Below are 27320 nucleotides of genomic sequence, written 5' to 3'. Positions count from 1 at the left end.
TCACCCTCACTTTCACCTACAAATTCACCTTCACCTACACCTTCACCTTCACATTCACCTACACCTACACCTTCACCTACAAATTCACCTTCACCTACACCTTCACCTACAAATTCACCTACACCTTCACCTTCACCTTCGCCTACAAATTCACCTTCACGTACACCTTCACCTACAAATTCACCTACACCTTCACCTACAAATTCACCTTCACCTACACCTTCACATTCACCTACACCTACACCTTCACCTTCACCTACAAATTCACCTACAGCTACACCTTCACCTTCACTTACAAATTCACCTTCACCTACACCTTCACCTACAAATTCACCTTCACCTACACCTTCACCTACAAATTCACCTTCACCTACACCTTCACCTACAAATTCACCTTCACCTTCCCCTTCACCTACAAATTCACCTTCACCTACACCTTCATCTACAAATTCACCTACACCTTCACCTTCTCCTTCACCTTCACCTACACCTTCGCCTACACCTACACCTACACCTTCACCTACAACTTCACCTACACGTACACCTTCACCTACACCTTCACCTTCACATTCACCTACACCTACACCTTCACCTACACCTACACCTTCACCTTCACATTCACCTACACCTGCACCTTCACCTACACCTACACCTTCACCTACAAATTCACCTTCACCTGCACCTTCACCTACACCTACACCTTCACCTACACCTTCACCTACACCTACACCTACACCTTCACCTACACCTTCACCTACAAATTCACTTTCACCTTCACCTACACCTACACCTACACCTACACCTTCAAATACACCTTCACCTAAAAATTCACCTTCACCTACACCTTCACCTACTAATTCACCTACACCTTCACCTTCACCTCAAAATTCACCTTCACCTACACCTTCACCTACACCTACACCTACACCTTCACCTACACCTTCACCTACAAATTCACTTTCACCTTCACCTACACCTTCACCTACACCTACACCTTCAAATACACCTTCACTTAAAAATTCACCTTCACCTACACCTTCACCTACTAATTCACCTACACCTTCACCTTCACCTACAAATTCACCTACACCTACACCTTCACCTACAAATTCACCTTCACCTTCACCTTCACCTACACCTACACCTATGCCTTCACCTTCACCTTCACCTAAACCTACACCTTCACCTACACCTTCACCTACAAATTCACCTTAAACTACACCTTCACCTTCACCTACAAATTCACCTACACCTTCACCTACAAATTCACCTACACCTTCAGCTTCACCTACACCTTCACCTTGACCGTCACCTACAACTTCACCTACACCTTCACCTACACCTTCACCTACAAATTCACCTACACCTACACCTTCACCTTCACTTACAAATTCACCTTCCCCTACAGCTACACCTTCACCTTCCCCTTCACCTACAAATTCACCTTCACCTACACCTTCACCTACAAATTCACGTACACCTTCACCTTCACCTTCACCTACAAATTCACCTTCACCTTCACCTTCACTTACAAATTCACCCTCACCTACACCTTCACCTTCACCTACACCTTCACCTTCAACTACACTTTCACCTTCACCTTCACCTACACCTATACCTTCACCTACACCTTCACCTAAAAATTCACCTTCACCTTCACCTTCATCTACACCTACACCTACGCCTTCACCTTCACCTTCATCGTCATATTCACCTACACTTTCACCTTCACCTACACCTATGCCTTCACCTACACCTACGCCTTCACCTACACCTTGACCTTTACCTTCACCTACACCTACACCTTAACCTACACCTACACCTTCACCTTCACCTACACCTATGCCTTCACCTATACCTACACCTACACATTCACTTACAAATTCACCTTCACCTACACCTACACCTTCACCTTCACCTTCCCCTTCACCTACAAATTCACCTTCCCCTTCACCTTCATCTTCACCTTCACCTTCACCTACACCTTCACCTTCCCCTACACCTACAAATTCACCTTCACCTACACCTTCACCTACAAGTTCACCTTCACCTACACCTACCCCTACAAATTCACCCTCACCTACACCTACACCTTCACCTTCACCTTCACCTACAAATTCACCTTCACCTACACCTCCACCTACATCTACACCTTGACCTTCACCTTCACATTCACCTACACCTTCACCTACAAATTCACCTACACCTTCACCTTCACCTACAAATTCACCTACACCTTCACCTTCACTTACAAATTCACCTTCACCTACAGCTACACCTTCACCTTCACCTTCCCCTTCACCTACAAATTCACCTACACCTTCACCTACACCTTCACCTTCACCTTCACCCACACCTATACCTTCACCTACACCTACACCTTCACCTTCACCTACACCTACACCTTCACCTACACCTTCACTTACACCTACACGTACGCCTTCACCTTCACCTTCATCGTCATATTCACCTACACTTTCACCTTCACCTACACCTATGCCTCCACCTACACCTACGCCTTCACCTACACCTTGACCTTTACCTTCACCTACACCTACACCTACACCTACACCTTCACCTTCACCTACACCTATGCCTTCACCTACACCTTCACTTACAAATTCACCTTCACCTACACCTTCATCTACAAATTCACCTACACCTTCACCTTCACCTTCCCCTTTACCTACAAATTCACCTTCACCTACACCTTCATCTACAAATTCACCTACACCTTCATCTTCACCTTCACCTACACCTTCACCTTCACGAACAAATTCACCTACACCTTCACCTACACCTTCACCTTCACCTACACCTACACCTACACCTACAAATTCACCTTCACCTACACCTTCACCTACACCTTCACCTACAAATTCACCTTCACCTACACCTACTCCTACACCTACACCTTGACCTTCACCTTCACATTCACCTACACCTACACCTTCACCTTCACCTACAAATTCACCTTCACCTACACCTCCACCTACACCCTGACCTTCACCTTCACATTCACCTACACCTACACCTTCACCTTCACCTACAAATTCACCTACACCTTCACCTTCACCTACAAATTCACCTACACCTACAAATTCACCTTCACCTAGACCTACACCTTCACCTTCACATTCACCTACACCTACACCTTCACCTACAAATTCACCTACACCTTCACCTTCACCTACAAATTCACCTTCACCTACACCTACACCTTCATCTTCACCTACAAATTCACCTTCATCTACACCTTCACCTACACCTTCACCTACACCTTCACCTTCACCTACAAATTCACCTTCACCTACACCTTCACCTTCACCTACACCTACACCTTCACCTACAAATTCACCTTCACCTACAAATTCACCTTCACCTACACCTTCACCTACAAATTCACTTTCACCTACAAATTCACCTTCACCTACACCTTCACCTACAAATTCACCTTCACCTACAAATTCACCTTCACCCACACCTTCACATACACCGACACCTACACCTACACCTTCACCTACACCCTCCCTTAGACCTTCACCTTGACCTTCACCTACACCTTCACGTTCACCTCGACCTTCACCTACACCTACACCTTCATCGTCATCTTCACCTACACCTTCACCTACACCTTCACTTACACCTACACTTACGCCTTCACCTACAAATTCATCTTCACATACACCTACACCTTCTCCAACACCTTCACCTACAGCTTCATCTTCACCTACACCTTGACCTATACCTACACCTACACCTTCACCTACACCTACACTGACGCCTTCACCTTCACCTACACCTACACCTTCACCTTCTCCTACACCTACAACTTCACCTTCACCTTGGTCGTCATATTCACCTACACCTTCACTTACACCTACACCTTCACCTATGCCTTCACCTACACCTACGTCTTCACCTACACCTTGACCTTCACCTTCACCTACACCTTAACCTACACCTACACCTACACTTTCACCTTCACCTACCCCTTCACCTTCACTTACACCTACAGTTACGCCTTCACCTTCATCGTCATCTTCACCTACACCTTGACCTACACCTGCACCTTCACATTCACCTACACCTTTATCTTCACCTTCACTTCCGCCTTCACCTACACCTTCACCTTCACCTACACCTACGCCTACACCTTCACATACACCTTCACCTACACCTATGCCTTCACCTTCACCTTCACCTACACCTACACCTTGACCTACACCTTCACTTACACCTTCACCTTCATTGTCATCTTCACCTACACCTTGACCCACACCTACACCTTCACCTTCACCTACGCCTACACCTTCACCTACACCTTCATCTTCACCTTCACCCACACCTACACTTACACCTTCACCTACACCTACACCTTCGCCTACAAATTCACCTTCACCTACACCTTCACCTACAAATTCACCTTCACCTACAAATTCACCTTCACCTACACCTTCACCTACAAATTCACCTTCACCTACAACTTCACCTTCACCTACAAATCCACCTTCACCTACAAATTCATCTACACCTTCACCTTCACCTACAAATTCACCTACACCTACACCTTCACCTTGACCGTCACCTACAAATTCACCTACACCTTCACCTACACCTTTACCTTGACCGTCACCTACAAATTCACCTACACCTTCACCTACACCTTCACCTAGAAATTCAACGACACCTTCACCTTCACTTACAAATTCACCTTCACCTACACCTACACCTTCACCTTCACTTACAAATTCACCTTCACCTTCTCCTTCACCTTCCCCTTCATCTACAAATTCACCTTCACCTACACCTTCACCTACAAATTCACCTTCATCTACAAATTCACCTACACCTTCCCCTTCACCTACAAATTCACCTTCATCTACAAATTCACCTACACCTTCCCCTTCACCTACAAATTCACCTTCGCCTACAAATTCACCTTCAGCTACACCTTCACCTACACCTACACCTACACCTTCACCTACAACTTCACCTACACGTACACCTTCACCTACACCTTCACCTTCACATTCACCTACACCTTCACATTCACCTACACCGTCACCTACACCTACACCTTCACCTTCACCTTCACCTTCAACTACACCTTCACCTTCGCCTACAAATTCACCTTCAGCTACACCTTCACCTACACCTACACCTTCACCTACACGTACACCTTCACCTTCACCTACACCTTCACCTTCACATTCACCTACACCTTCACCTTCACATTCACCTACACCTACACCTACATCTTCACCTACAAATTCACCTTCACCTACACCTACACCTTCACCTACAAATTCACCTTCACCTGCACCTTCACCTACACCTACACCTACACCTACACCTTCACCTACACCTTCAACTACAAATTCAAATACACCTTCACCTACAAATTCACCTTCACCTTCACCTACACCTACACCTACACCTATGCCTTCAGCTGCACCTATACCTACACCTTCACCTACAAATTCACCTTCACCTACACCTACACCTTCACCTAAACCTACACCTTCACCTACAAATTCACCTTCAACTACACCTTCACCTTCACCTACAAATTCACCTACACCTTCACCTACAAATTCACCTCCACCTTCACCTACAAATTCATCTACACCTTCACCTTCACCTACAAATTCACCTACACCTTCACCTTCCCCTACAAATTCACCTACACTTTCACCTACACCTACACATAAACCTTCACCTACACCTTCACATTCACCTACACCTTCACCTACAAATTCAATTACACCTTCACCTGCACCTTCACCTACACCTACACCTACACCTTCACTTACACCTTCACCTACACCTTCAATTACAAATTCACCTACACCTTCACCTACACTTACACCTACACCTTCACCTACACCTTCACCTAAAAATTCACCTTCACCTACACCTTCACCTACTAATTCACCTACACCTACACCTTCACCTACAAATTCACCTTCACCTTCACCTACACCTTCACCTACTAATTCACCTACACCTACACCTTCACCTAAAAATTCACCTTCACCTACACCTTCACCTACTAATTCACCTACACCTACACCTTCACCTACAAATTCACCTTCACCTACACCTTAACCTAAAAATTCACCTTCACCTACACCTACACTTTCACCTTCACCTTCACATTCACCTACAAATTCACCTACACCTTCACCTACAAATTCACCTTCACCTTCACCTACACCTTCACCTTCACATTCACCTACACCTACACCTTCACCTACAAATTCACCTTCACCTACACCTTCACCTACAAATTCACCTACACCTTCACCTTCACCTTCGCCTACAAATTCACCTTCACGTACACCTTCAGCTACACCTTCACCTACATCTACACCTTCACCTACACCTTCACCTTAACCTAAAAATTCACCTTCACCTACACCTACACTTTCAACTTCACCCTCACTTTCACCTACAAATTCACCTACACCTTCACCTACAAATTCACCTTCACCTACACCTTCACCTTCACATTCACCTACACCTACACCTTCACCTACAAATTCACCTTCACCTACACCTTCACCTACAAATTCACCTACACCTTCACCTTCACCTTCGCCTACAAATTCACCTTCACGTACACCTTCACCTACAAATTCACCTACACCTTCACCTACAAATTCACCTTCACCTACACCTTCACATTCACCTACACCTACACCTACACCTTCACCTTCACCTACAAATTCACCTACAGCTACACCTTCACCTTCACTTACAAATTCACCTTCACCTACACCTTCACCTACAAATTCACCTTCACCTACACCTTCACCTACAAATTCACCTTCACCTACACCTTCACCTACAAATTCACCTTCACCTTCCCCTTCACCTACAAATTCACCTTCACCTACACCTTCATCTACAAATTCACCTACACCTTCACCTTCTCCTTCACCTTCACCTACACCTTCGCCTACACCTACACCTACACCTACACCTTCACCTACAACTTCACCTACACGTACACCTTCACCTACACCTTCACCTTCACATTCACCTACACCTACACCTTCACCTACACCTACACCTTCACCTTCACATTCACCTACACCTGCACCTTCACCTACACCTACACCTTCACCTACAAATTCACCTTCACCTGCACCTTCACCTACACCTACACCTTCACCTACACCTTCACCTACAAATTCACCTACACCTTCACCTTCACCTCAAAATTCACCTTCACCTACACCTTCACCTACACCTACACCTACACCTTCACCTACAAATTCACTTTCACCTTCACCTACACCTACACCTACACCTACACCTTCAAATACACCTTCACCTAAAAATTCACCTTCACCTACACCTTCACCTACTAATTCACCTACACCTTCACCTTCACCTCAAAATTCAACTTCACCTACACCTTCACCTACACCTACACCTACACCTTCACCTACACCTTCACCTACAAATTCACTTTCACCTTCACCTACACCTTCACCTACACCTACACCTTCAAATACACCTTCACCTAAAAATTCACCTTCACCTACACCTTCACCTACTAATTCACCTACACCTTCACCTTCACCTACAAATTCACCTACACCTACACCTTCACCTACAAATTCACCTTCACCTTCACCTTCACCTACACCTACACCTATGCCTTCACCTTCACCTTCACCTAAACCTACACCTTCACCTACACCTTCACCTACAAATTCACCTTCAACTACACCTTCACCTTCACCTACAAATTCACCTACACCTTCACCTACAAATTCACCTACACCTTCAGCTTCACCTACACCTTCACCTTGACCGTCACCTACAACTTCACCTACACCTTCACCTACACCTTCACCTACAAATTCACCTACACCTACACCTTCACCTTCACTTACAAATTCACCTTCCCCTACAGCTACACCTTCACCTTCCCCTTCACCTACAAATTCACCTTCACCTACACCTTCACCTACAAATTCACGTACACCTTCACCTTCACCTTCACCTACAAATTCACCTTCACCTTCACCTTCACTTACAAATTCACCCTCACCTACACCTTCATCTTCACCTTCACCTTCACTTTCACCTACACCTTCACGAACAAATTCACCTACACCTTCACCTTCACCTACACCTTCACCTTCAACTACACTTTCACCTTCACCTTCACCTACACCTATACCTTCACCTACACCTTCACCTAAAAATTCACCTTCACCTTCACCTTCATCTACACCTACACCTACGCCTTCACCTTCACCTTCATCGTCATATTCACCTACACTTTCACCTTCACCTACACCTATGCCTTCACCTACACCTACGCCTTCACCTACACCTTGACCTTTACCTTCACCTACACCTACACCTTAACCTACACCTACACCTTCACCTTCACCTACACCTATGCCTTCACCTATACCTACACCTACACATTCACTTACAAATTCACCTTCACCTACACCTACACCTTCACCTTCCCCTTCACCTACAAATTCACCTTCCCCTTCACCTTCATCTTCACCTTCACCTTCACCTACACCTTCACCTTCCCCTACACCTACAAATTCACCTTCACCTACACCTTCACCTACAAGTTCACCTTCACCTACACCTACACCTTCACCTTCCCCTTCACCTACAAATTCACCCTCACCTACACCTACACCTTCACCTTCACCTTCACCTACAAATTCACCTTCACCTACACCTCCACCTACATCTACACCTTGACCTTCACCTTCACATTCACCTACACCTTCACCTACAAATTCACCTACACCTTCACCATCACCTACAAATTCACCTTCATCTAGACCTACACCTTCACCTTCACATTCACCTATACCTTCACCTTCACCTACACCTTCACCTAGACCTTCACCTACACCTTCATTTTCACCTACACCTTCATCTAAACCTACACCTACACCTATGCCTTCACCTTCACCTACAAATTCACCTACACCTTCACCTTCACTTACAAATTCACCTTCACCTACAGCTACACCTTCACCTTCACCTTCCCCTTCACCTACAAATTCACCTACACCTTCACCTACACCTTCACCTTCACCCACACCTATACCTTCACCTACACCTACACCTTCACCTTCACCTACACCTACACCTTCACCTACACCTTCACTTACACCTACACGTACGCCTTCACCTTCACCTTCATCGTCATATTCACCTACACTTTCACCTTCACCTACACCTATGCCTCCACCTACACCTACGCCTTCACCTACACCTTGACCTTTACCTTCACCTACACCTACACCTACACCTACACCTACACCTTCACCTTCACCTACACCTATGCCTTCACCTACACCTACACCTTCACTTACAAATTCACCTTCACCTACACCTTCATCTACAAATTCACCTACACCTTCACCTTCACCTTCCCCTTTACCTACAAATTCACCTTCACCTACACCTTCATCTACAAATTCACCTACACCTTCATCTTCACCTTCACCTACACCTTCACCTTCACGAACAAATTCACCTACACCTTCACCTACACCTTCACCTTCACCTACACCTACACCTACACCTACAAATTCACCTACACCTTCATCTTCACCTTCACCTACACCTTCACCTTCACGAACAAATTCACCTACACCTTCACCTACACCTACACCTACTCCTACACCTACACCTTGACCTTCACCTTCACATTCACCTACACCTACACCTTCACCTTCACCTACAAATTCACCTTCACCTACACCTCCACCTACACCCTGACCTTCACCTTCACATTCACCTACACCTACACCTTCACCTTCACCTACAAATTCACCTACACCTTCACCTTCACCTACAAATTCACCTACACTTACAAATTCACCTTCACCTAGACCTACACCTTCACCTTCACATTCACCTACACCTACACCTTCACCTACAAATTCACCTACACCTTCACCTTCACCTACAAATTCACCTTCACCTACACCTACACCTTCATCTTCACCTACAAATTCACCTTCATCTACACCTTCACCTACACCTTCACCTACACCTTCACCTTCACCTACAAATTCACCTTCACCTACACCTTCACCTTCACCTACACCTACACCTTCACCTACAAATTCACCTTCACCTACAAATTCACCTTCACCTACAAATTCACTTTCACCTACAAATTCACCTTCACCTACACCTTCACCTACAAATTCACCTTCACCTACAAATTCACCTTCACCCACACCTTCACATACACCGACACCTACACCTTCACCTACACCCTCCCTTAGACCTTCACCTTGACCTTCACCTACACCTTCACGTTCACCTCGACCTTCACCTACACCTACACCTTCATCGTCATCTTCACCTACACCTTCACCTACACCTTCACCTACACCTTCACTTACACCTACACTTACGCCTTCACCTACAAATTCATCTTCACATACACCTACACCTTCTCCAACACCTTCACCTACAGCTTCATCTTCACCTACACCTTGACCTATACCTACACCTACACCTTCACCTACACCTACACTGACGCCTTCACCTTCACCTACACCTACACCTTCACCTTCTCCTACACCTACAACTTCACCTTCACCTTCGTCGTCATATTCACCTACACCTTCACTTACACCTACACCTTCACCTATGCCTTCACCTACACCTACGTCTTCACCTACACCTTGACCTTCACCTTCACCTACACCTTAACCTACACCTACACCTACACTTTCACCTTCACCTACCCCTTCACCTTCACTTACACCTACATTTACGCCTTCACCTTCATCGTCATCTTCACCTACACCTTGACCTACACCTGCACCTTCACATTCACCTACACCTTTATCTTCACCTTCACTTCCGCCTTCACCTACACCTTCACCTTCACCTACACCTACGTCTACACCTTCACATACACCTTCACCTACACCTATGCCTTCACCTTCACCTACACCTACACCTTGACCTACACCTTCACTTACACCTTCACCTTCATTGTCATCTTCACCTACACCTTGACCCACACCTACACCTTCACCTTCACCTACGCCTACACCTTCACCTACACCTTCATCTTCACCTTCACCCACACCTACACTTACGCCTTCACCTTCACCTACACCTTTACCTACACCTTCACCCACACCTACCCTTACACCTTCACCTACACCTTCACCTACACCTTCATCTTCACCTTCACCTACACCTTGACCTTCACCTACACCTTCACCCACACCTACACTTACACCTTCACCTACACCTTCACCTTCATCTTCATCTTCACCTTCACCTCTCTCTCTCTTTGTGTGTATATATCATATATATATATATATATATATATATATATATATATCATATCATGCACACATACATATATAAGTGTGTGTGTGTGTGGTATGTAATCAAGTTCATAAAAGTAAAATATTTACAGAATCCCGTTTTTCTCCAGGATTTTTAGGTTGATTACTTTCTAAAATGATCAATAAACATAAATATCTGGATCTGTAATAAAACACCCCTGATAGACGATGATGTTTACTGGTTCAGTCAAGCTGCAGACCAGAAACTGGACTAAGTTCTGGATTTAATCAGAACTGACTGCACAAGTTTGACCAACCGTCACCTTATTTCCAGCTGATCACGTCCTCATTGGATTCTGATCAATACTCTTGTGTGTGCAGTGTTCTGCATCTTGTGGGAACGGTACTCAGGAGCGTCAGGTTGCATGTTTGAATCCCGAAGGCTCAGCTGGAAACTGCAGCGACCCTCAGCCAATCAGAACCCGTGCTTGCCAGGCCCCGCCCTGCAGCGGTGAGTATCTTCCAATCATCAGCCAGTATTTCAGGAGAAGAGAATGACTAAAGCTGAGTTTGTGTCCCCCTGCAGGCGACCAGAAGAACGCCATCATCCTGTGGTTATCCAGATCCAACACAAACTTACCGGCGACACACAACTCCTCTCGTAAGACAGTTAATCTTCCTCTTCCTCTTCCTCCCTTTGATGTTACGGATCTATACTTTTGTCCTCAGCAGTAGAATCTCTGGCTGTTCTGGATGACCACAGTGTCTCCAACAAAGTGCCGAGGATATTGTTTATATCTACATTACATCTTCACATCTAATTAGCATGAAATTTACCCGCATTTTGTCAGCTTTACTTTATCATTGTCACACATTTACTTGATATGATTTATTAAATGCTTTGAATTTGTTATTCTTATTGACATTTCACTTCCAACAGACTTCATGTAATTTACTTGTGGTTTTTATTCAGGTATAGTTTGCACTTAATTTTCACATATTTCAACATTTCCATCAAATTTATGTCATGAACACTGAATTCAATTTTTTCATCTCATAATCAATTCATCAGTGTTGAATTTACATCCTATTCACATCTACTTTGCATAAAATGTGCATGAATTGGATCAGCTTCATTCCATTCCTCTTTCATTTTTATTAAAATAACATCTCATTTACATCTCATTAGCATAGTTGACACAATTTTTAATAAACTAATAGTCTTTTATTTGCAATCTTTCAAATTTACATAACATTTCAATCCAATTTTCACAACTTAAATTCATTGTTGTCTTCACGTCTACTTTACACCTATTTTGCATTTTTTCTGCACTAAATATACATTTCACATTTATTTTCCTCTCTTTTATATTAAGTATGCATCAAAATTTACATCTCATTAATATATTATTTGCAACAAACTTGGATCTCATTTACACACGTCAGGGACGCGCTGACGTTGCGGTAACGTATTGCGTCATTTCCTGTTTCCCTAGCATCACTGCGGATTGCTACGAGCCGTTGGCTCCTTTAACTTCTTTCTAACTTCTATCTATTGTTAACCAACCACTCACTTTAGCGCACAAAATCTTCCCAAACCACTGTTCTATATATTGCATTTATTTTCGGGATCTTCGGCTTTCTGTTTACTGACTTAAACAGCTCAAGCACTCGGTTTTAGCATGGCTGCTAGCTCTCTTCCCACACCCCGGTCCCCTGCCTTTTCTTGCTCGGTGTGTCTGATGTTTAGCTACTCCTCCGCCACCTTTAGTGATAACGGTAGGTGTATTAAGTGTAGCAGCTTGGCAGCCTTGGAGGCGAGGCTCTGTGAGTTAGAAGCCCAGCTCCGCACGCAGTTAGGGAAGCAGTTAGTCAGCAAGCCCCCATTAGCCAGTGCGGAGCTACCAGCCAGGGCAGCTAGCCCACCTAGCGGTCCCTCAGCAGTTCCCGCGCAGCCGGGAGCCGAGGCGGGCTGGACGACGGTCAGGCGGAAGCGTAGCCCCAAACCAAAACCCACTGGCCACCACCGACCTGTTCACGTTTCTAACAGATTTTCCCCGCTCGGCGACACACCCGCTGAGGCAGAAACCCTGATTATAGGTAGTTCCATAGTCAGAAACGTGGCTCTAGAGACACCGGGGACCATAGTCAGATGCATTCCTGGGGCCAGAGCGGGCGACGTCGAATCGTATTTGAAACTGCTGACTAAGGCTAAACGTAAATACCGTAAGATTGTAATTCACGTTGGAGGTAACGACACCCGGTTACGCCAATCGGAGGTCACTAAAATGAATGTTGCTTCGGTGTGTAACTTTGCCAAGAGCATGTCGGACTCCGTAGTTTTCTCTGGTCCCTTGCCAAATTTAATCAGCGATGACATGTTTAGCCGCATGTCATCCTTCAACCGCTGGTTGTCTAGGTGGTGTCCCGATAACAACGTGGGTTTTATAGATAATTGGAGCGCTTTTTGGGGAAAGCCTGGTCTTATTAGGAGAGATGGCATCCATCCCACGTTGGATGGAGCCGCTCTCTTATCTAGCAATATGGACTCTTTTATTAGTCAGCTAAATTGACAACTCAGGGTTGGGACCAGGAGGCAGAATTGTAGTCCTACACACTTTTCTGCAGCCTCCCACCTGCCGCCGCCCACCCAAAACCCCATTCGACCTTATACAACTTCCCAGCAGTAAGAATTAAACAACACAAAAACACTTCTGGGGTTAATCGTGAAAACCTCATAAAAATAAAAACAATGGATCTAATAAAATCTGAAAATAAGACAATAAAGTGTGGCCTACTGAATATCAGATCCCTCCCAAATAAGTTTATTAGTCAATGACTTGATAGGTGATCACCACATTGATTTATTCTGTCTTACGGAAACCTGGTTACAGCAAGAGGATTATGTTAGTATTAATGAAGCTACGCCAGCTAACTATTTAAACTTTCACATTCCTAGAACTACAGGCAGAGGAGGAGGTGTTGCAGCTATCTTTCAGTCAGAATTATTAATTAATCCTAAGCACAAAACTAACTATAAATCCTTTGAATTCCTGACATTAAATTTATCTCATCCAAAATGGAATTGAGAGAAACCGCTCCTTTTAGCATTAGTGTATCGCCCACCTGGACCTTACTCCGAGTTTCTGACCGAATTCTCTGATCTCTTGTCTGAGTTAGTGCTGAGTACTGATAAGGTCATTGTACTAGGTGATTTTAATATTCATGTTGACCATGAAAATGATAGTTTAAACATTTCCTTTAGCTCTATTCTAAACTCAATTGGGTTTTCACAAAATGTCCATGGAGCCACTCACTCTCATGGCCATACTCTTGATCTGGTTCTAACATCTGGTATTGAGACTGATAAGCTCAAAGTATTTCCTCAAAACCCTGTCTTGTCCGATCACTTCTTATTAACCTTTGAATTCACTTTATTTGATTACTCACTGACCAAAAATAACTTCTTAGCTGTCTTTAGCTGTGATGATTTCATGTATTTTTTCAGGAATAAAATTGATCCCATTCAGAGATCCCATTAGAGATCAAATTCACAATACACCTACACTACCTTCTACTTATAATGTTGAGCCTGTTGTGGTCTCCGAAGCATCCTTAGAACCAGGATCTGACTTGTGTCTAAATAGTTTCTGTCCTGTCCAACCCTCTGAATTAACTAAAATAATAGCTTCATCTAAACCATCCACCTGTATCTTAGACCCTCTCCCAACGAGCCTCTTTAAGGACATTTTCCCTTTAATTAATACATCACTACTAAATCTTATCAACATGTCTTTAGTGACAGGATATGTACCACAATCATTTAAAACTGCTGTAATCAAGCCTTTACTTAAAAAGCAATGTCTGAATCCAGAGGTGATAGCAAATTATAGACCTATATCTAACCTCCCGTTTATGTCCAAAATTCTGGAGAAAATAGTTTCAGCTCAGCTACATGCCCACCTGAGCAGAAATAATTTATGTGAGGAGTTTCAGTCAGGATTTAGAGCTCATCATAGTACTGAGACGGCATTGGTGAAAGTTACTAATGACCTTCTTATGGCCTCAGACAAAGGACTTGTGTCCGTACTTATCTTGCTTGATCTTAGTGCTGCATTTGATACAGTCGCTCATAACATTCTGTTACAGAGACTAGAACAGGTGGTTGGAATTACAGGTACAGCGTTAAGCTGGTTTAAATCATATTTATCTGATAGACTTCAGTTCGTTCATGTAAATGACAAGTCCTCCTCACAAACTACAGTAAGTCATGGAGTTCCTCAAGGTTCTGTACTTGGACCAATACTCTTCACGCTATATATGCTCCCTTTAGGCAAAATTATTAGACAGCATGGAATAAACTTTCATTGTTATGCAGATGATACTCAACTATACTTATCCTTTAAACCAGATGAAACAAATCAGCCCAATAGGCTACAAAATTGTCTCATAGACATAAAGACTTGGATGTCTAGAAATTTTCTCCTCTTAAACTCAGATAAGACTGAAATAATTCTCGTTGGATCTGAAAAACTCAGAGCTAAATTTTCCGGTTTTGTAATGAACCTGGATGGCATTACTTTAGCTTCCAGTGCTACAGTGAGAAACCTTGGAGTAATATTTGACTCTGACCTGTCCTTTGGTCCACATATTAAGCAGGTTACTAAAACAGCCTTCTTTCATTTACGTAATGTAGCCAAAATTAGGGACATTCTGTCTCGGAGTGATGCAGAAAAACTGGTTCACGCTTTTGTTACTTCAAGACTAGATTACTGTAACTCTCTATTACTGGGCTGTCCTAAATATGCCCTGAAAAGCCTTCAGCTGATCCAGAATTCTGCAGCCAGAGTCCTGACCAGAACCAGCATGAGAGATCATATTTCTCCAGTTTTAGCCTCTCTTCATTGGCTGCCTGTTGAATCTAGAATAGAATTTAAAATCCTTCTCCTTACATATAAAGCCCTCCACAACCAGGCACCACTATATATCAAAGACCTCATAGTTCCTTATATACCAAGCAGAGTACTTCGTTCGCAGACTGCAGGCTTACTTGTGGTTCCTAGAGTCTCAAAGAGCTGAGCAGGAGGCAGAGCCTTTGGTTACCAGGCCCCTCTCTTATGGAATAAGCTCCCAGTTAGTGTTAGGGAAGCAGACACCCTCCCCACCTTTAAGACTAGGCTGAAGACTTATCTTTTTGATAAGTCCTATAGCTAGGGATGGTTAGCATCCCTTAGTTATGCTGCTATAGGTTTAGACTGCTGAGGGACATTTCCTGATACACTGAGCTTCTTTCTCTTTATCTCTCTCTTTTACCCCCCCCACCCATAACAGTGTTGCATCATTAACATGTATGTCTCCTGTCTCAGCAGGTCTCCCTGGCCGGGAGTAGCAGTTCCTGTTGTCTGTTATCTTTCTGTCCTCTTCCCCCCACACAGCAGAGGCAGATGGCTGCCTGTCCTTGAGCCGGGTTCTGCCAGAGGTTTCCTTCCTGTTAAAAGGGAGTTTTTTCCTTCCCACTGTCGCCAGTGTGCTTGCTCAGGATGGGAGATTGAGTTGGACTCAACTCAATCTGTTGGTTTCCTTATATAGGCTGTTATGAATTGGCCTTCATTATGTTTTCCCCTCTGTCTGTAAAGCGTCTTGAGATGGCATTGCCGTGATTTGACGCTATATAAATAAAGTTGAATTGAATTGAATTGAACATTTGATTATGATATAATTTCCTTTTCCTTTTATTAATCTCATTTGTATAAAACTATATTTTTAAAACTTATTTAAACAAGATTTTGATTACATATAATTTAAAAACCTTTTTCATTTGAATTGAATTAATTTCAATCAAATTCCTATCTTGTTTACAAATAATTTCTATCAGATTTACATGTCATCCACATTGAATTAGCATTTATTTACATCTCGGTATAATTAGCATGATTTTTTTTTTTTAACATTACATTATCATCTTATTTATATTCAGTCTTCATCTCAGTGTCTAACATTTCACCTGATCAAAGATGGTTTGGTTTGAAGTGAAATTGTCACAGATTCAGGATTGTGCTGATTGGTTGCTGCTTGTCACATGATGTTACGTTGAAAACACAGCCATCATGTGACAAGTTTAAAGTATTAAAGGAAAACTTATTTTTGCCATGTGGTCAAAAGACTCAAATCTCCTCTTTTTCGTGCTTTTGATTACATTTTTACAGATTAAACTTTAACTATGATCCTTTATTGTCTCCAGGACAGCGTTGCCGTGGTGACCGCTCAGTGTTTTGTCGGATGGAGGTGTTGAGTCGGTACTGCGCCATCAACGGATATTGGCAGATGTGCTGCAAATCCTGCAGGGAAAGAATATTTACCAGCAACTCTGACAACTTCAGCACCTTTAGCAATTCCACCAGTTCTACCACCTCCGCCAGCTCCACCATCCTCAGCCCATTCAGAAGCAGAAGTTCAGCGATGGATGACAGCAGCAGGTCAGGCTTGTCTAATGAAGGAACTGAGATGTTTTAAATCTAAATACAAAAACCAGCTGGTCCCTGGTATCTGTACCGAAATGATATCAGGACCAGGACAATCAGGTTCTGGACCAAAAATCGTAACATTTATATTGATCAGTCTGCCTTCACAACGCCAAGATGTGATTCTGTTCTGATGCAAAGCAACATGATATAATAGCGTACGATGCGATAGCGTACGATGCGATAGCGAATGATGCGATACCGTATGATATGATACAGTACTGTGCAATACCGTACGATGCAATACTCTACGATGCGATACTGTACTATGCAATATCCTACGATGTGATACTGTATGATGCGATCGCGTATGATGCGATACCATACAATGCGATACGGTACGGTGCCATACGGTACGATGTGATACCGTACAATGCAATATGCTACAATGCGATACGGTACGATGCGATACGGTACGATGCGATACGGTACGATGCAATACGGCACGATCCGATACGGCACGATGCGATACGGTAGGATGTAATACTATACAATGCGATACGGTACGATGCGATACGGTACGATGCGATACGGTACGATGCGATACGGTACGATGCGATAAGGTATGATGCGATACAGTACAATGTGATACGGTACGATGTGATACCGTATGATGTGATAGCGTATGATGCGATAGCGTACGATGCGATACCATACAATGCGATACTGTACTATGCAATATCCTACGATCTGATACGGTACGATGTGAAAGCATAGGATGCAATAGCGTACGATGCGATACCATACAATGCGATACTGTACTATGCAATATCCTACGATCTGATACGGTACGATGTGACAGCATAGGATGCAATAGCGTACGATGCAATACTGTTCGATGTGATGCCGTCTGATGCGATATGGTACGATGCGATACGGTACGATGCGATACGGTACGATGCGATAAGGTATGATGCGATACAGTACGATGTGATACGGTACGATGTGATACCGTATGATGTGATAGTGTATGATGCGATAGCGTACGATGCGATACCATACAATGCGATACTGTACTATGCAATATCCTACGATCTGATACGGTACAATGTGACAGCATAGGATGCAATAGCGTACGATGCAATACTGTTCGATGTGATGCCGTATGATGCGATATGGTACGATGCGATACGGTACAATGTGATACAGTACGATGCAATATCCTTCGATGTGATACCGTACGATGCGATAGTGTACAATGAGGTAAAGTACGATGCGATACCGTACATTGTGATAAAGTATTATGTGATACCGCACGATGCGATACGGTACTATGCGATACGGTACTATGCGATATGGTTCGATGCGATACTGTACGATGCGATACGGTACGATGTGATACTGTACGATGTGATACTGTACACCGCAATATCATACGATGTGATACCGTACGATGCAAAACTGTACAATGCAATATCATACGATGTGATACCGTTCGATGCAAAACTGTACAATGCAATATCATACGATGTGATACCGTACGATGCAAAACTGTACAATGCAATATCATACGATGTGATACCGTTCGATGCGATACTGTACAATGCAATATCATACGATGTGATACCGTACGATGCGATACCGTACAATGCAATAGCGTACGATGCGATAGCGTACGATGCGATACGGTACGATGCGATACGGTACGATGCGATATGGTACAATGCGATACAGCACGATGCGATACGGTACAATGCGATACGGTACAATGTGATACCATACGATGTGATACCGTACGATGTGATACTGTACAATGCAATATCATAAAATGTGATACTGTACGACGCGATAGCGTACGATGTGATACCGTACGATGCAATACGATATAATACGATACGGTACAATGCAATATCTTACGATGTGATACCGTATGATGCGATCCCGTAAAATGCGATACCATACAATGGGATCCCGTAAAATGTGATACCGTACGATGCAGTAGCATACAATGCCATATGGTACGATGCGATACAGCACGATGCGATACGGTACAATAAGATTTGGTACGATATGATACCGTACGATGCAATACTGTACAATGCAATATCCTACTATGTGATACTGTACGATGTGATAGCATAGGATACGATAGCATAGGATGCGATACCGTACGATGCAATACTGTACGACACAATGCCGTATGATGCAATACCGTACGATGCGATACGGTATAATGCAATACGGTACAATGCCATACAGTACGATGCGATACGGTACGATGCGATACTGTACGATGCGATACAGCATGATGTGACACGGTAAGCTGTGGTACGGTACGATGTGATACGGTACGATGTGATACGGTACGATGTGATAAGATACGATGTAATACGGTATGATGTGATATTGTACAATGCGATACTGCACAATGCAATATCATACGATGTGATACCACATGATGTGATATTGTACAATGCGATACTGCACAATGCAATATCATACGATGTGATACCACACGAGGCAATACTGTATGATGCGATACCGTACAATGCGATACGGTATAATGCGATACGGTACAATGCCATACAGTACGATGCAATACGGTACGATGCGATACAGTACGATGCAATATCCTACGATGTGATAGCGTACAATGCGATGGCGTACAATGCGATACTGTACAATGCAATATCCTACGATCTGATACCGTACAATGTGATAGCATAGGATGCAATAGCGTACGATACAATACTGTACGATGTGATGCCGTATGATGCGATACGGTACGATGCAATACGGTACAACGTGATACAGTACGATACAATATCCTACAATGTTGTACCGTACGATGCGATAATGTACAATGAGGTAAAGTACGATGCGACACCGTACATTGTGATAAAGTATTATGCGATACGGTACTATGCGATACGGTACTATGCGATACGGTACGATGCGATACCGTACGATGCGATACTGTACGATGCGATACGGTACGATGCGATACGGTACAATGCGATACGGTACAATGTGATACAGTACGATGCAATATCCTACGATGTGATACCGTACGCTGCGATAGTGTACAATGAGGTAAAGTACGATGCGATACCGTACATTGTGATAAAGTATTATGGGATACCGTGCAATGCGATACGGTACTATGCGATACGGTATGATGCGATCCTGTAAAATGCGATACCATACAATGGGATCCCGTAAAATGTGATACCGTACGATGCAGTAGCGTACGATGCCATACGGTACGATGCGATACAGCGCGATGCGATACGGTACAATAAGATTTGGTACGATGTGATACCGTACGATGTGATACTGTACACCGCAATATCAGACGATGTGATTCTGTACAATGCGATACTGTACAATGCAATATCGTACGATGTGATACCGTACGATGTGATACTGTACAATGCAATATCATACGATGTGATACTGTACGATGCGATAGCGTATGATGCGATAGCGTACGATGTGATACCGTACGATGCGATACGGTATAATGCGATACGGTACAATGCCATACAGTACTATGTGATACGGTACAATGTGATACGGTATGATGTGACACGGTACGATGTGGTACGGTATGATGTTATATTGTACAATGCAATATCCTACGATGTGATACAGTACGATGCGATAGCGTACGATGCGATACCGTATAATGCAATACCGAATGATTCAATACTGTACAATGAGATACTGTACTATGCAATGTCCTACGATGTAATACAGTATGATGCGATAGCGCACGATGCGATAGCATATGATGCGATACCGTATAATGCAATACCGTACGATGTAATACTGTACAATGCAATATCCTACTATGTGATACTGTACGATGTGATAGCATAGGATACGATAGCATAGGATGCGATACTGTATGATGCAATACTGTACGACGCAATGCCGTATGATGCGATACCGTACGATGCGATACGGTACAATGCCATACAGTACTATGTGATACGGTACGATGTGATACGGTATGATGTGACACGGTAAGATGTGGTACGGTACGATGTGATATGGTATGATGTGATATGGTACGATGTGATATGGTACGATGTGATAAGATACGATGTGATAAGATACGATGTGATACGGTACGATGTGATACGGTACGATGTGATATTGTACAAGGCAATGTCCTACAATGTGATACACTATGATGCGATAGCGTACGATGCGATACCGTATAATGCAATACCGAACGATTCAATACTGTACAATGATACTGTACTATGCAATGTCCTACGATGTGATACAGTATGATGCGATAGCGCACGATGCGATAGCGTATGATGCGATACCGTATAATGCAATACCATACGATGCGATACCGTACGATGCAATACTGTACAATGCAATATCCTACTATGTGATACTGTACGATGTGATAGCATAGGATACGATAGCATAGGATGCAATACCGTACGATGCAATACTGTATGACGCGATGCCGTATGATGCGATACCGTACGATGCGATACGGTACAAAGCGATACAGTACGATGAGATACGGTACGATGTGATACGGTACGATGATATACGGTACAATGTGATACTGTACAATGCGATACTGTACAATGCAATATCATATGATGTGATACCACACGAGGCAATACTGTACGATGCGATAAGGTACGATGCGATAAAGTGCGATGCGGTACGGTACGATGCGATACGGTACGATGCGATACGATACCATGTGATACTGTACAATGCGATACTGTACAATGCAATATCCTACGATGTGATACCGTATAATGCGATAGCCTACGATGCGATACGGTACGATGTGATACTGTACAATGCGATACAGTACAATGCGATATCTTACGATGTGATACCGTATGATGCGATAGCGTACGATGCGATAGCGTACGATGTGATAGCATAGGATGCGATAGCATAGGATGTGATACGGTACAGTGCGACACGATACGATTTGATACGGTATGATGCGATATGATCGCATGTGATACGGTACGATGCGATACGGTACGATGCAGTACCGTACAATGCAGTACCGTACGATGCGATACCGTACCATGCGATACCGTACCATGCGATACCGTACAATGCGATACAGTATGATGCAATACGGTACGATGTGATATCATACAATGCGATCCTGTGTGTTGTCCAGCTTCACAGAAGCAGAAGAGCATTCAATGTGTATGTCTTCTATCCTATCGTGCCTGAATCTTGTCGTGCCCCCCAAAAGTGAAAGTCTCCTTCGTCCACACCCTGCTTCCAGTTTATCACCCAGACCTCCAGCGTCTATGGCATACCTGTGGACCTCAGAAACACTTGGAGCGATGTCCCAACCGACTAAATGTTTTCTCTGGTCTTCAGTGATCGCCGGTTTCAGACCTTAGCAACTTTTTCGCCTGTGTACGTTTTCAGCTTTGTACGTGACAGTTTTGTGTCTGGGAACTTTTTCCTTTTGTCTTTGAAGGATATGATAGACAGTCCTGATCCATCTTTAATGGCACTCCGTTGACTTTTGGTGTCAGCATATCACATCGTCATCATCCTCTTCTGTAGCTTGTAATTCGAAACAGGCCAGATCTTCCTTGTTTGAGCTGTCAGAGTCTATTTGTGCTACTTCATGAAGCTTTTGTCCCCTTTTTGCATTTAATTGGTCTTTTGGTTTGCTGTACTCGGATTTACACATTTTCTGTATGTGTCCTCTTTTGTTACATTGTCAACAATCTTTATCTTTGAACCAACACTCTGCGGGGTCATGTGACTGTTCACCGCATCTGAAACAGGGCTTTGCCTTTGAGTTGCGCTGCTTGGTGTGTAGTTTGTACACAGAGCATGTAGCTGAGCTTTTACCTTGGAGTTCTGTGGCATCCTTTGCGGCTGTCTCCACTGAAACAGCTATTTCCACTGCTCGTTGCAAGGTGAGCTTGTGCTCCGTCAAAAGCCGTTTCTGAATGCTCTCGTTGTGCAGCCCGCAGCCCAACCGGTCCCTCAATGCGTCAGCTAATCCGTCCCCAAACTGACAATGTTCAGCCAGTTTCCTCAGCTCAGCCACGTATGCCGACTCTGTCTTTGACTGGTTCCTCTTGTGAAACCTAAAACGTTCGGCGATCACTAACAGTGCTGGATTCAGGTGACTTTTTAGTATTTGCGTTATCTCCACAAACGTTTTGTCCGCCGGTTTAGCCGGAGCAACCAGACTGCGCGTTTTGTACGTTTTCACGCCCATGACACTCAGTAGGACTGCTTCTTTTTTTTTGCTACTTTTCGTGCGTCTTCAATCTCATTGGCTAAGCAGTACTGTTCAGCTCCGAACTATCAAAACTGTCCATGTGTCCCAATATCCCGGACATGGTTCCAATACTGGCATCTGATCACTTTTACCTTGGTCTACACAATCGCCCCCCCCCCCCCCCGTCCAGCTAGCTTCCACATGGCAAAACTTTGGGGTGAGCAAACGACAATCTCATTCACAAACCCAAATCCATTCAGTCGGTTTCCCTCCGCTGCTGCGTCTTTGGGGTCCTTCTTGAGTCTCGTCGCCAGTTTCTGTTACGTTTCTACACTGACATAAGAAGACTCACGATAAAGTTCAGCTGCTTCTTTACTGAACGAGTCAGAACAACCATGTCTTTTTTAAATCACTCCGCAGACACATCACACACCATACAGCTTTAACATAAAGTAGTGCTGACAACACTGAACTTAGAGCAGGAATATAACTTTCATCTAAATACACAACAGCACACACTGATCTTTGTCTCTGTGAACCAAACGTATTGCAGGAACACAGCTCTTTTATTTAGAACACCTGTTCATCATCTCACCAGGTGTGTCATGTGATCATGGTGTCAAAACAAACAGCTTAGAAAAAGGTTTGGATGGGAGCACGTCTCAACAGAAATAAATGTAGAAACCAGCCGTGTTCTGTCCGGTTTTTAGACACAGTTGTTGGTCAGGGTGTTGCAGGCAGCCTCCTCCCAGCAGCACCAGTCCTCCTCCCAGCAGCACCAGTCCTCCTCCCAGTCAGATAACAGCTGCATTCAGCAGAACATCCAGTTTCTAGATGAAGCTTTCTGAGCCACTAATATCCAGAATCTGTCTTGTACTACAGAGAGGAACTTTAGTAAATGACGACACATAAAACATGATTTCCACTGCAGCACGTAAATAAAATGATCTCTTTTCATCAACGGAAAGTAAACACACGTCTTTGTTGACAGTATAGACATAAAAATCCAGAAACAAATAAATCTATGTCCATGTTTATAAGGACAGAAATGTTCCTGCTGCAACACACCTGACTCTGCACATGTCTGCTAAACCACACTGATGTGAATCAGGTGCGTTGCAGCAGGAACACAATGAAAACCTGCAGGACACCAGGATCAGGATCCCGGCTCGAACACCCTCTAGACTAAACTACTCTTTAGGATTCTTTAAGGATATGTCTCCTTTTAGTTATGCTGCTATAGGTTTAGACTGCTGAGGGACATTTCCTGATACACTGAGCTTCTTTCTTTTTCTCTTTATCTCTTTCTTTTACCCCCCCCCCCCCCATAACAGTGTAGCATCATTAACATGTATGTCTCCTGTCTCAGCAGGTCTCCCTGGCCGGGAGTAGCAGTTCCTGTTGTCTGTTGTCTTTCTGTCCTCTTCCCCCCACACAGCAGAGGCAGATGGCTGCCTGTCCTGAGCCGGGTTCTGCCGGAGGTTTCCTTCCTGTTAAAAGGGAGTTTTTTCCTTCCCACTGTCGCCAGTGTGCTTGCTCAGGATGGGAGATTGAGTTGGACTCAACTCAATCTGTTGGTTTCCTTATATAGGCTGTTATGAATTGGCCTTCATTATGTTTTCTTCTCTGTCTGTAAAGCGTCTTGAGATGGCATTGCCGTGATTTGACGCTATATAAATAAAGTTGAATTGAATTGAATTGAATAACGTTGTCTGCATGACCTGCCCCTAACCGCCATGTCCTTCTGGTAATGTCTCCATGGTAACGTCATGGTCGTGACGTCCTGCTGTAATATCATGACAAAATATAAAAATACATGAAATCCTGTAAGACGAACCTGATTGGTCGGCTGGATCACCGGGGCGGGTCAGTCTGTCTAACATGGTCTTTGTCTTCTGTTTCTTAGTTCTGGAAAAAAGACAACATCTGTGACCACAACGCTCGCTTCAAACGCTGCCCATGTGACCAGTGATGTCATCATTGGAACTCCTCCCACTTCCCCGCAGACTCCGCCCCCCTCCAGCACTGATCTTGTCTACGTGGAGAATGATGAATACGAGGAGTATTCGTCCTACGGGGATCCATCTCTTCTCTCTGAGACGCCCGTTACCATGACAACCATTGTTGCAGCCGTCACCATGACTACGTCCATGGCCGCCCCTCTTTCAATGAGACGTCCCAGAAAAACTGGTCCATCTTACGTGATCAAAAAGAAAACTCCCAGAATGCCGCTGGTTTCAGTTCCCATGGTAACAGAAAACCAGACAGCGGCGCCCGTCCCAGGATCCCCCGCCACGCCATCAGCTGATTTTGATGACATCATCAATGCCTCATCAGGTGAAACCCCCCTGGCAGAACCGCCGTCTTCCTGGTTGCTGTCCTCTAAGGGAGACAACAACTCAGTGGACGAGGTCCAGTACCGCATCGTGGGAACGGATGGGGACGCTGCCAGAGACCAGCAGAATTACTTTGTGCCACGGATGCCGCTGATGCGCGAGCGAACACAGAACCAGCGGATCCAGCAGCTTCTGCAGGAGAAACGAGTCCAGAACCTCCTGAGCAGGATGACCAGAACCAGACAGAAGCGGGTGCATGGGAAACATTGACCCCAACGCTTTGCTTCATCTACGCTCCAAAACGGACCCAAACCACATCCAGCACCCGAACCTGGACTTTACAGAACCGCAGGTTCACCATGTTTGTACTGAAGTTTCTAAATAAAGTCTCATCCAGCTGCTGATGTCCTGATGACTGCTAAACATCTGGCCGCATCACGCCATCCGTTTGTATTTGAAACTGCTGGCTAAGGCTAAACGTAAATACCGTAAGATTGTAATTCACGTCGGCGGTAACGACACCCGGTTACGCCAATCGGAGGTCACTAAAGTGAATGTTGCTTCGGTGTGTAACTTTGCCAAGAGCATGTCGGACTCCGTAGTTTTCTCTGGTCCCTTGCCAAATTTAATCAGCGATGACATGTTTAGCCGCATGTCATCCTTCAACCGCTGGTTGTCTAGGTGGTGTCCCGATAACAACGTGGGTTTTATAGATAATTGGAGCGCTTTTTGGGGAAAGCCTGGTCTTATTAGGAGAGATGGCATCCATCCCACGTAGGATGGAGCCGCTCTCTTATCTAGCAATATAGACTCTTTTATTAGTCAGCTAAATTGACAACTCAGGGTTGGGACCAGGAGGCAGAATTGTAGTCCTACACACTTTTCTGCAGCTTCCCACCTGCCGCCGCCCACCCAAAACCCCATTCCGACCTTATACAACTTCCCA

The 27320-nt window shown here is 44.2% G+C and overlaps 1 protein-coding gene across 1 annotated transcript in view; it reads left to right on the top strand.

Moving 5' to 3' along the window:
• The window catches only part of LOC306761866 (A disintegrin and metalloproteinase with thrombospondin motifs 2-like), a 145946-nt gene extending 119209 nt beyond the window's left edge, over positions 1 to 26737 (top strand). The window contains exons 22-25 of the mRNA XM_079248192.1: positions 11706 to 11835; positions 11911 to 11985; positions 17566 to 17800; positions 25945 to 26737. Of these exons, the coding sequence (XP_079104318.1) occupies positions 11706 to 11835; positions 11911 to 11985; positions 17566 to 17800; positions 25945 to 26644 (1140 nt within the window). The 3' untranslated portion in view covers positions 26645 to 26737. The remainder of the gene's footprint in view (positions 1 to 11705; positions 11836 to 11910; positions 11986 to 17565; positions 17801 to 25944) is intronic.
• Positions 26738 to 27320: the final 583 nt, after the last annotated feature.

This window comes from Telmatherina bonti (genome assembly GCF_933228915.1).
Source record: "Telmatherina bonti genome assembly, chromosome: 10".
Classification (NCBI taxonomy): Eukaryota; Metazoa; Chordata; class Actinopteri; order Atheriniformes; family Telmatherinidae; genus Telmatherina; species Telmatherina bonti.
Note: the sequence above shows the minus strand (reverse complement) of the source record. Positions and strands in the feature narration are given on the sequence as shown.